The 12,585-nt window shown below is 41.1% G+C and overlaps 1 protein-coding gene across 1 annotated transcript; it reads left to right on the forward strand.

Annotated features, from left to right (window-relative positions):
* Positions 1–1,418: 1,418 nt before the first annotated feature.
* slc23a4 (solute carrier family 23 member 4) lies at positions 1,419–10,533 on the forward strand. Its single transcript, XM_004069853.5, has 12 exons — positions 1,419–1,716; positions 2,769–2,903; positions 3,178–3,335; positions 4,883–5,042; positions 6,515–6,696; positions 6,795–6,915; positions 6,997–7,153; positions 7,436–7,689; positions 8,935–9,099; positions 9,183–9,291; positions 9,375–9,470; positions 9,750–10,533. The coding sequence occupies exons 1-12, from the start codon at positions 1,540–1,542 to the stop codon at positions 9,986–9,988; spliced, it is 1,953 nt and encodes a 650-aa protein (XP_004069901.2). The 5' UTR covers positions 1,419–1,539; the 3' UTR covers positions 9,989–10,533.
* Positions 10,534–12,585: the final 2,052 nt, after the last annotated feature.

Consider the following 12,585-nt stretch of genomic DNA (forward strand, 5'->3'; position numbering starts at 1 on the left):
ACGTCTAATTTTGACAATAATCTTTGAGGCTTCGACTAAAATTCTGCAGCTTTTTTTCTTTTTTTCCCCTCACTTTAAGCAGTTTTTGTTTCACCTGTTGGGTACCGGCACCCCTTCTAAATCCTTTAATTCCATTTTCTACAGAAGTGAACATAAAGAGATGTAAAGGCTAAACAAATCGTCTTGTTTTTTCTACCTGAGCACAACAATGAACGTTAGAGATTTGGTTTCTGTGCATCTTTTGTGAAATGTTTTTTAAAATGTATATACAGTTGCTGTCCAACATGTGATTGATCTTCATACATGACACACAGTCACATGCTCACACAGCAGATCCTAAGTGCTAACAGTCTCTGTGGTCTGCAGCATGTGAGTTTGATTTCCTTGCAATGTTCTGTTTGATGGACTTTCTTTTTGAATATTTGAGTTTTTCAAATACATTATTCTCACACAATTCTGCTACTTAGACTTTTGGGTATTTATTCCTCACTGAAAGAATGAAGTCTTGATATCATTGAGACGATCTGCACACGGGTGGTTTGGGGATTTTTAAATGTCTAAAAGCATTCATATCCCCTGGCAGGAATGCATGACCTTTCAAAGGTTTTGTTTGGTAACTTGCATTAAAGGGAATCATGGTCATGTGTGTGTCTTCTGTGTGCCTCTTTGACAGACCTAAAGCCCGTGGCCCAGAATGCAACTCTCTCTCTTAGGGAAATAGTCTCAGAGAGCGGCAAAAGTGCACGAAGATGCAGACCACAAATGTGCAGCGGTTAACTCCAGAGGCACGATAATTAAGCAGATGCTGGAGGCCATAGAACTCTTCATTTACACTAATAATGTCACCTAAACTAATATTGTTTTGGAGGGAAACAGAGTCGCACAGTAAATTGGAAAATGAAGTTTCCATTTACAAGACTTCCACCAGCGACTCATCAATACCAGCTTTGTGTCGTCTGATACTTTGCCAACATGTGATTGTCCTGGGGGTTTGCTAAAAAGGGAAGAAAATCCTACTAATATTTGTTGTTAAAATGAAGAAAATTGAAGAAATGAAATATTTTTTAAATCATCGCGGATTTAGTTAGCCAAAAAAATGTGCAGATTGGGTAAAAAAGTTATTTCTTTCTGCAAATCTTACAGTTTTTTCACTTTTTAAAACGGTTAACTTGCTGTGAATTAGGAAAAGTACAAATAAATAAGAAAAGACCATTTTAATTATTTTATTTTGATTTCTTTTCCTCACACAATTCTTGTTCGGACTACATTCAGCCTCATTCCACTTCCTGTGTGGTTTAATGTCTTTTGCTGCCAAAAGTGTTTTTTCCTTTTGAGACAGAAGCAGTGAGACAGTCTCCTGCCTTTCAAACTGCTGCCCGGTCAGCTGCTGCCACTGTTGTAATTCGGCTCACATGAGCAGCTGCTTGGACCCGTTTCAATCAACACGAGCTGCCGTCCCGTGTCTGAAATCTGCCTTTCATAGCACACTGTCTTCCCCACCCCTTCTCCCGCCTCCCGACTCTCTTCCTGCACTGGTAGATGCTCCGGTCCAGTCCTCTCTGTCTGCACTCATTTCCATCTGTCTCTTTTTTTTCTTCACTTCTGTTGTTTTGTTTTTTTAAATTTTCTTTCTTTGAGCTGAAGCTGAGTCTTCAGACTGAAGGTGACATGACTGTAGAAAAAGAAAACAATGGACTTGACAACTATGCGTTTGCAGTGAGTACAACTTTTGCTCTGGTTTCCAAACTTTAAGAAGAACTGAGGAATCGTTTCAAATGTTCTAGTTAACCCAGATTCGAATCTGTAAGCTGATCTGGTCTGACTTTATAAATGTTAGAGTTTGATCCTAAATGCCTTCTTAATACGTTTTATCAGTGCAGTAAAAATATGCTGCGGTATGAGAAAATATAAACTATAAGGGAACATTTCAAGTAATGCAATGGACATTGTTGTGTTTGTTTGCATGTGTCAGAAATTCATTCATAAACACTCAATTTTTATTAAAGCCGAGAGGATTGTTTTGATGTCTCTGCATTTTCCTGTAAATTAACCCTAACCAGCTGATGTCTAACTCTAACTCTGACTTAACCCGCATTAGGGCCAAACAAAAGTCCTAATAAAACCTTAACAAGTCATTAATTATGTCAAATAGATGAGAAATATGTGACCGATAACTAAGATTAACACAAGCTCTCAAATATTTTAAATTACTTCCATCTTCATACTTTTTGATGTGACCAACCAAAATAAAATAAAAATGGATCTGAAAGAATTTGAAATTATTTTTTCTCATTTTTCTGTTCACTGATTTCCCTCAGTAAAATTACTTTAGAAGCTGTTTGTTTTCTTAACTTCTAAAGTCATTTTTACAGCATTTTTCCTGAAAGAAAAGTTGTGTTGGGGTACATGGTGGAGCAGTGGTTGGCACTCTTGCCTCAGGTTCAAATCCTGGCTGTGCTTTTTTTTTGTGTGTGGAGTTTGCATGTTCAGGTGCACGTGTGGGTTCATTTTCTTCCCAAAGTCCAAAAACGTGTGTCATTGGTGTCTCTAAATTGTCCCTTAGGTGTGCATGTGAGTGTGTGGCCCTGCAATGGATTGACGAGCTGTTCAGGGTCAGGGCGAGCCCCGCCTTTACCCAATAGTAGCTGGGATAGGCTCCAGCAACCATGTGAAAGGGATTCAGTGGATTCTGGATGAATGGATGGATAGATGGATGGAACTCTAGCATTTTTTAAACCGTCTCTACCTCCCTGCTTGACCCCTGAAAGCTGGAAGGACGTTTCTGTGACCTCCCAGACTCTGGAGAGGATCTGGACTCATCCATCGATGAAGACAACAACAAACTGGCGTATTGTGTCACAGATGTTCCTCCCTGGTACCTCTGCATCCTCTTGGGCACTCAGGTGTGTCAGGACTCTGGGGACTTGATTGTAAAAGGGTTACTGGTAATGTTATGTAACAATGCAAACACAACAGTGTTACATGAGAGCGTGACATCATCTTAACGGCAGCTTAGACTTGGTTTTAGTGGTAAGGACCAAGGCTGTGAAATTTGCTTAAAGAGCCCACGGGTTTTAATCACAGGCTTGTAACAGCTTTTCAATATGTGTGTGTGTGTTTTTTTGTTTACTATAGTTTTCCTCGTGCTCTAAAGTTTTCCAAATGTTGCCCCCTCAGCACTGTCTTACTGCCTTTGGGGGCATCATCGCCATCCCTCTGATCCTGTCCCAGGGTTTGTGTCTGCAACATGACGGCCTGACTCAAAGCCACCTCATCAGCACCATCTTCTTTGTTTCTGGTATCTGCACTCTGCTACAAGTTACCTTTGGAATTAGGTAAGGAGGAAGGAAGGCCGTATAAGGAACGTGGATTAAAATAGACGCTTGGATAGCAGGAAGACAATATTATAGATGACAATGTTCAATATGGCTCGCCATTTTTGTTGTTGTTAAGCCGTGAGACAAACAAATCAGTGTTGAATTTCTGATGAACTCTCACTGAAACTGTTTCTCAAAAACGACACAGACTTTTTAATTTTTGCTAAAAACGGCACAATCATGATTAAAGACGTATGGAAATGCTTTGAAAATTAAGATCAAAAGATGACCAAATGGGACTTTTAGGTCTGCCAACTAGTAGTTGCTTGTCATGTCAGAAACACTGTGGTGACCGGAAATGTTTTGTTGTCAGCTCTGTTTATAGAATTTATTCCTTCAGAGCAGCGCATAAGATCAGACCAAAATAACTTTAATTGTGAACTGAAGACCTCATTTTTTTTACAATGGCTTTGAACACTTAGTAGTTGGTGACACTCTATTTAATTCCTATGTCTGTTGTGTATTTTATTGCCATTTTTTTTATTCTAATTTTTTCAATATTTGCTCTTAACTTTCTCAATTTTACATTTGACTCTGGCACCCTGATGGTGTTGTAATGTGCTGCAGGAATAAAGATTCATTCAGACTCTAACTCAGTAATCTGGCAGTACAGCAGGATCACGCTGATCCGTCCTGTTAGGCGAACAGAACAGAGCAACCTTTCAGCTTTCCATCTTAACCTCCGCCATACTGTAAGGCTTGGTTTAAAAAAAAAAAAAAATCCTGCTAGTCCTCACCGTGTCTGTGGACTCACAGAGAGGTGACAGTTTAGACGTTAAGGATGACACGGAACATATTTCAGGATCCATTATCAAATAACACACAATCTACCAAAACGAATGTTTCTCTGAAACAAGTTCAAAACAATACAATACAGGACCAATGTGACCAAAATGCCCTCATGAAGAATGAACCACAACAAGATAAGCAAGAACACAAAACACTGCGTGTCATTTAGTTTGTAAACTTGTAGTGTTCTCTCCATTGGAGAAGAGTGCAAACCCAGCCTGCACTGATGGATTAGTGAAGGAATTTCCATCTCATTATGTTTGGAATCTGGTTCCTGCTAAACCCACATTCTCCTGGTCAAGCACCACTGATGCTTTCTTATCTTTCTCCAAGTTGCTGGGATTCAGCTGAGAGAAAAAAAAAGGAAGCTAAACTTTTCAAAATATTTCTGTCATCCTGTAGTCTCACATTGACAGATATTCATGCTCTTTGTTTGTTTTCCTTAAAAGTGCATATTTTCTTTCTACTTTTCTTTTTAATTCTTCCCTCAAAAGTCGAGTTCTGTCTGCAAAATCTAAAAGGGAAGTGAGCAAAAAATCAGCAGTTTGTTACTGTTACCCACTTGACCTCAAGCGTGTGTCTAATTGGAGAGCGACTCACAATCTTCACATGATTTGAATAAACCGTGTCCTTATTTGTAAACGGAGACAAAAGGGAATCGCCAGAACTCGTGTTTTCCCCCTAAGTAGTCCCCCCCCCCCCACCTTTGTTCCCAGGCTCCCCATTCTGCAGGGCGGCACCTTCACATTGTTGGCCCCCTCCATGGCGATGCTGTCCATGCCGGAGTGGACGTGTCCCGCCTGGACACAGAACGCCAGCTTGGTCAACACGTCCTCGGTTGAGTTCATTGAAGTCTGGCAGAGTCGGATGAGAGCGGTGAGTAATCTGCAATGATCACGTCAGTCACAAGGCTTTTGCTTCTTTATCTTCAATATTATCACTTTTACAGGGATTAGAGGTCCTACTCAGAAATCTCATTTCCCTTTTGTGTATTCTATGTTGTGTCCTACATTCTAGTTTGACTATAGAGTGATCCAATAGCAATAAAGGTCCTACTTGATTGAGATTCTACACTCTTGTAGATTACCTGAGCATGGTCCTCAAAAATAATGAACCTGCTTATTTTCCAGCTGTCCCTGACCCGCTTGCCACTGATCAGCTGGATGGAGGGATTTCAGGTTCTAAGGGGGCCATATTAGTCAGTAGCACCTGGACGGGGGACACCTGTACAATAAGCAGGATGGTAGATCTTAAGCCTCAGTCACAGATGTCCTTACGGGTGGAAACGGGCTGTCTGTGGGCCAGAAATGGTCGAACCTGTACAGGGAACACAGGTGGCCAACACAAATCAAGGTCATGGATAATTCGTTGAACCCATAAAGGGAAATTTTAGCTCAATCCTGCGCACTGTGTAAGGAGCTCGTTCCTTGCATGAAGTACGGCTGTTAGAAATGAGAAAAATTGACAATTAGAGTGCATATCATGTGAACCATAAGCTCCTCGAGGTTATTTGCGTGTGCACCAATTGCATGCCGTACGACATCACCTGTATGTCATAAGTGTGTGCAACCTCCATCAGCCTCACCAATTCTTCACGATACACTTAACGCAACAACAAAACTGTCCATTAAGGTGGCCATACAAACCTCAAGGGGACTGCAAGCCCCACCTGTGCTCCCCCTTAAGATGCAGCTGCTCCCCTCTATGACCCTCCACTGTCCCAGACAACCCAAAAAACCTGCATCCCCCGTATGGGTGCATGTGACTTACGGCTTTGAGGACCAGGGTTTAGTAGATGTACCTTGTTGAAATAAAAGCCACGATACAGTGTTCCCTCGCTGTTTCGCGGTTCACCTTTCGCAGTCTTGTTGTTTTCGCCAACTTTTTTTTCTCAACATCGCTCTGTGTTCTGCGTCCTGATTGGCTATTGATCTTGTCAATCAATCTTTACCGGGCCATGTTTCTCGTAAAGAGAAGCGGCACATGCAGCTTGTTAGAGTTACACAAATCTTCGAGTATGAGCCGATTTTTGTTTGGACTGATTTTTCTATGAAGGTTTGAACTTTGAGAGTTTAAACAAGAGAGAAAAGTGTGAAAATGTTCATTTCTGTTTGAGAAAAGTGTATAAAGTGCGCAGGGAGGAGTATTACTGGCTTAAAACAATCCTACTTCACGAATTTCACCTATGGAAGGTTATTTATGGAACGTATCCCCCACAATAAACGAGGGAACACTGTACAAATGTTACCAAGCAAGTCAATGTCAGGATGTGACTTACAAAAGACTTTTTTGAAGACCCTCCCACTCACAAAACTAAACATGTCCTCCTGGTGATTGTGTGTGTTTAGCTGCAGGGCTCCATCATTGTGGGCTCCCTTTTTCAAGTGTTTGTTGGATTCTCGGGCCTGATCGGCCTCTTTGTGCGCTTCATTGGACCTCTCACCATTGCTCCCACCATCTCTCTTATTGGACTGTCCCTGTTTGACTCAGCTGGCAGCAGTGCTGGCAATCACTGGGGGATCTCTTCAATGTTGGTAGATTGGTTCTTCTTCAAATGCTGTGTACTTAAAAAAAAAAAAAGCAGGATCGGCCTCTAAATATTTAACTCTTTTTACTCTTCTCATACAGGACCACGGCGCTGATCATCCTGTTCTCACAGTACCTGCGTCACATTTCTGTACCCTTTCCAACTTACAACAAGCATAAAAAGCTCCACACCTCTCGAATTTACCTCTTTCAGATTCTCCCTGTATGTATGGAATGCACAAACCTTTTTAGAAACATAGAAAATTTGAATTAGTAAAATGATCTGTCAGTGTGCTTCCTATAGGTTCTTCTGGGAATCACTTTTTCGTGGTTGATCTGCTACATATTGACCACCTGTAATGTGCTTCCTGCTGACCCAGACCACTATGGTTACCTGGCACGCACAGATTTGAAAGGAAACGTGATTGAACAAGCTCCCTGGCTGACTTTTCCTTACCCAGGTTGGAAGATACCATTCTTTTCTTGGATTTTTTTATTTTTATGTCAAACTCTCATAAAAGTGTTGAAACCTTTTTAATTTCTGGCTCAAAGAAATGACCAATGTCTTAAAGCAAAAAATCTTTCTAATTCTTTTCCGATCTACACTTTTAAAAGTCAGTTAAAAAGAAGGTTTCTTGATGTAGAGATGTACTAAAATGGTTCTTGGACGGTACCAGTTGGGTGTCACAGAGTTGTCTTCAAACACAGTTTCAATTTTTGTGTGTGTTTAAAACCACAATTAGGTCAATGGGGGATTCCAACCGTGAGTCTGGCAGGGGTGGTCGGCATCTTGGCTGGCGTGATTTCCTCCATGATAGAGTCTGTTGGGGATTATCATGCTTGTGCGAGGTTATCTGGAGCTCCACCCCCACCGAAACACGCCATCAACAGAGGGATTGGCATCGAAGGGCTGGGATGCCTGCTGGCCGGCGCATGGGGGACTGGAAACGGAACCACCTCGTACAGCGAGAATGTTGGTGCTCTTGGTATAACAAAGGTAGGCATGCTGTTTAGGTCAGATTAGATCTGTAATAAATCCAAACTCTGCTATACCGAGTGAAACTACAGCTTTGCTTAAACATAAACAAGCACAAAAATAGAACATTCGTTAGAAAAAGATATTATTTCCAACCATTGACGGTATATGAGAGCTTGACCGGGAGACCAAATAAAGTCAATTCAGTCCCCACTTTGTCATGCCGTGGACGCCAATGTGTTGGAGCCAGATGTCTTCAGTAAGAAGTGATTGGTCCGAGTTGGTCTGAGGCAACCACTCTCATAAATCATGAGTGGTTATGGTTATTCTGACAAATAGAATGAGTAACAGCTGTTTATTTCTCTATGGAAGTCTATGGGATTTTGGCTTCTTGGAACCAGAAGGTAAGTCCTGCTCAGAATGCCCGGGGCAGGGGTCACTCAGTCCAGTTGTCATATACAGTCAATGTTTCCAACCAAAGTTTACATCTGTAAGAACAGGAAGCAATTAATGGTAAATTAGTGTTGGGGTGATAAAGAAGCCAAATAACAGTACATTTGTATTCTGAGCTTTGGTGGATAACTTTGTTTAATTGGTGCAATGTGAATATTGAAGTGATTTTGTAGAGTTCTTTTCTGGACTGAAGGTGTTGGAATGCAGATCTCATTCAGAAATGATCAAGAGAAACCAATTTTGCTTGAGTTTGGTTTAGGATCAAAAGGTTTGCATGCTTGTTGCTTGGATTGTATTTACTACTAATTCTATACTAATTCAACCTGTTGTTTTCTTCTTTCTCATAATTTATTTCTTTATTATAGTATCTTTCACCATTTTTTGCCGCTTAACTCCTACAATTTTTAATTTATTTTAACCATTCAACTATTACAATGTTCAGCTCTTTCCAGCTATGACTTTTGGCAGTTCAAATCCTCGATTTTCCAGGATTTTTGCCTCCATTGAAACACATAGGGAATCCTTGGTGCAGAAGATACCCGGCCATGGCTTTTTTCTTTGTTAAAGTGCTGTTTTTCATTTTAATTATGGTCAACTTTGATCAATTCCTTCTTAATTTCTTTTGTGCCAATTATTACCCCTTGAGATTAATTTTTACCCAGCAATACAGCATTTAACCCTGCATTTTCTTCTGGAAATGCAGTTCCTTGTAGTTATCTTTCTCTATCTAGTCTGCCTTTTAGCCAAAAATGTTCAGTAGCTCATGCAGAGAACCTCCTTCTCCTGTGTCCGTCTAACCTTATCCTTTTTCAGGTGGGCAGTCGTGTGGTGATAGTGGCCAGCGGAGTCCTGATGATTGTAATGGGTGTCCTCGGCAAAGTGGGTGCTATCTTTACCACCATCCCATCTCCAGTGATGGGAGGAATGTTTATGGTCATGTTTGGTGTCATCTGTGCTGCTGGAGTTTCTAACCTGCAGGTATGACACCTATAGACTCTTTTCTAAAATAATTGTTTTCTTTCTTTAAAAGGCTCAAACCATTTTTCGGTGACTCTTTTCAGTACACGGACATGAACTCCTCTCGAAACATCTTCATTTTTGGATTTTCCATGTTCTCTGGTCTGGTCATTCCTAACTGGATCTTAAAAAACCCCAAAGCTATAGCTACAGGTGGGGGAAAACATCATTTATATCAATTTAACAAAGCCATCAACAGTGACCTTTTCTGCTAACGGGGCTTTTGTTGTGTGCAGGTGTGGTAGAACTTGACCAGATGCTGCAGGTTCTACTGACAACCAGCATGTTTGTTGGGGGTTTCTTCGGCTTCATACTGGATAACACAGTTCCAGGTCCAGTTTTACTATCTTTATCTTAGGTCTGACATCCTCCATTTGATGTCACATTGTTTGCATTTGTGTAGGTTTTGGGCCACGCACAATCATTTGGCGACGGTTAGATTGATTAAAGGGTCAAAGGAACAACATAATTCAGCATAGAGACCTGGTTAAGGGTTATGGGCTCACATGACATGTCAGAACAATAGACTTAAACTCGGCACTACATCACACTTCCAGGAAAAAACCCTAAAGCACAAAGTAACTTATCGGGACTTTCTTGGCTTTCAACAGGAACCAAGCAGGAACGAGGCATCCTGGCCTGGAATAAGGCTCACGAGGACGACTGCAGTAACACGCTGGAGAGCGGAGAGGTCTACAGTCTCCCCTTTGGCATCAGCGCCTACTTTTCCACTTTTTCCTGGCTTCGTTACATACCGTTCTGTCCTCCTGGACTCCAAAACTCACTAGAGCCCAAGCAGCCACTGGAAAATTTGCAAACATCGCAATTCAACATCGGGATCGGACCATGAGACCTGTAGTCGCTCTAGCGTGCCATCTTGTGGGAAGATCAACGTCATCACTGGCAGCACAGATAGTATGGCATCGTAGGGTATGATGCAAAAGGAGAAGGTAGCTCTGTGTTCCATGTTCAGCTATGAGAAACGGTATTTACAAAACTGAGTAAAGGTGGAACTTTCATTGCTTAAATTCTTAAGAATGAATTACAAACAATTTTTTTTTTTCTCAGACAAAAACAAAAAACAAAAGAACCAATTTGCTTTAAAAGGAAAAAAAGTATGAATTTGGTGCATTCATGCTTCTTTTTGAGTAAAAGTCAATACTAAATCCTTAAGTTCTTTAAAACCAGCCCCATTTCTTTGACTTAGCATCAGAACTTTGTCACATCCAGGTGCTTGTGGATAATATATAAACACTATGAAGACTTGTAAATGTCAATAAACTCATTATTTCACGCTCTACCTATGCATCCATGAATGTATATTTTTGTAAATAGTAGAACTCACATTTGAATCAGCACATATTAATTTTAATTAAAGACTAATTCAGATGAAAATTGCGTTTTTTTTGTATTTCAACATCTTCTTGTGGCATTTTTATGATAATGGAGTATATTTACAAAGAAAATTAAGCTTAACATTTGCATTTCTGAGTATTTCTTTATTCAAATCAGGAGCAGACGAAAAAAATGCCCTTTTGTTGCACCGCTAATGTTGGGGTGGGGGTGTGAGGGGTTGTTGCTAGCAGGAGAGCTTGTAAACCAAGAGCTCTCAGCAGCGAAGGAGGGTGAAGTTGCTCCGCGCCAACTGCCCCGCTCGCAACTCAGAGGTGAATGACTAAACCCCTTTTGGCTAAAAACTCTCATGATAAAAGATGAGTTGGACTTTAAGGGCTTAATTTTCTGCACTTAAACTTTAATTTGTTTCTGAAAGTAGAACGTTTCAGAATGTGTAAAGCTAGAACGCTGATTAGCATATGTTGCTCATGTTTTTCATATTAAACTGACGTCAGCAGCCCAAACGTTCAGTCTGTCAGAGTCAGATCCTTTTTAAGAGCTCTGAACAAACCAGAGAAGGACCGAGCCCACGCTTCCCTCTGGTGTTCTTCAACTGAGTTGACCATTTTCTGCGAGGTGTACACCAACGTCATGAGCGTGTGCTCGAAATCCTCCTGATGCAGGTGACCGCTGTGATGTGAAAGTTCAGAAATGAGCCTCAAAATATCAGGTAGCGCTTTGGGAATGATCTCCTTGCAGATGACATCCAGATTTTTTGTCTTTCGAAGGGAAGACAGTTCAGGGTCTTCCACTGAAAACGTGGGATCAAAGTGAATGCCAGCCATCAGAATCTGTTAAATAAAAACGGAAAAAAAAGAAAACATTAAATAAAAGTGCATTGGACCGACTTGTGCTTTCATTTTTGTACCTCAAACAGCAGCCGGGCGTCACTCCTGGATCGGCAGAAGGTTGGATTTACTTCCATGGATTCTCTTTTCACTCTGCTTGCAGCTGGAAACAGTGCTTTTATTTTGAAAGAAAGGCACACAGTTAGTTTTGAAGGTTACAGATGAGCGTACGAGCTTTCCTTTTGGCGTTCTTCACATGGATTTCTTTTGGGATTTATTGCTGCGGAACGGAAATGACTTTTCAAAGCTATTCTGAAGATTCTCACTCAGACATCTGAAAGGAGGGCGCTCTGTGTCTTTGTTTTGGCAGATGTGAACCCCCATTCCGTCTGTCATGCCAGCAGCAGGACGTTTTTTCTGCACTTCATGCTGGTTCAAGGAGCAGTTCAGACCCTGTGACCTCTGATCTTACAAAACACTGCAGCACATGGAGCTCACAACCGGCTCCAGATGATTTCAGCATCAGGGCCCAGAGGTTCATCCAAAACTTTGTTTTATTCCTCGAGCGCCTGATTAAGACAGGAGGCTAATTTTGTTGTTATATGTAATTATTACTTAAATCTTACACAATTGTGCGAGATTTTTGCATGATGAATACGCAAATTTGTAGCTTTCCACAACCGTTTCACGTATGTCTAACCAAATTTTAATGCATGTACCACCGATATATAACTTTTACATTGCGTACACGTTGCACTTATCACGTTAAAATTAAGTAATTGGCCATGAATCCTTAATTCTTTTCATATAAACAGCGCAACAATCATGCATGGTTCACGTTCCACATTGCTTTACGTGTTCTCTGCGTGGTTTTTATTTGCACTTCTTCCGTTGCTTCTTTACTCGGGATACATATGTGAGAATTTCAAATGAAGAACCACAACTTTTCTCACTTTTTCCACATCTGTTCACGTATGACCAATTTTCGTCTGTGCAATGGGAACAAAATGTACAAAGAGGCTGTGCGTCACGGCCTTTAATTGAGTTAACCTGAAACAGAGTCATTAACAGTACGGTTTAGGATGCTAGCCTTCATTCATCATCAGACACGCCTCTCCCATGAAAATGTTCTGCAGGTATTTGGGAGCCCAGGCTGTATTTTTTTAGCCTCCAGGTCCTGTGGATGTTTGGTCACAGTGTGCTGATGGAAACGGGAAGCTTTAAGAAACCCTCCGAACCTGTCTGGGCATCCGTTTGCCCCACA

This window comes from Oryzias latipes, chromosome 6 (genome assembly GCF_053564925.1).
Source record: "Oryzias latipes strain Hd-rR chromosome 6, Olatipes_Hd-rR_3.1".
Classification (NCBI taxonomy): Eukaryota; Metazoa; Chordata; class Actinopteri; order Beloniformes; family Adrianichthyidae; genus Oryzias; species Oryzias latipes.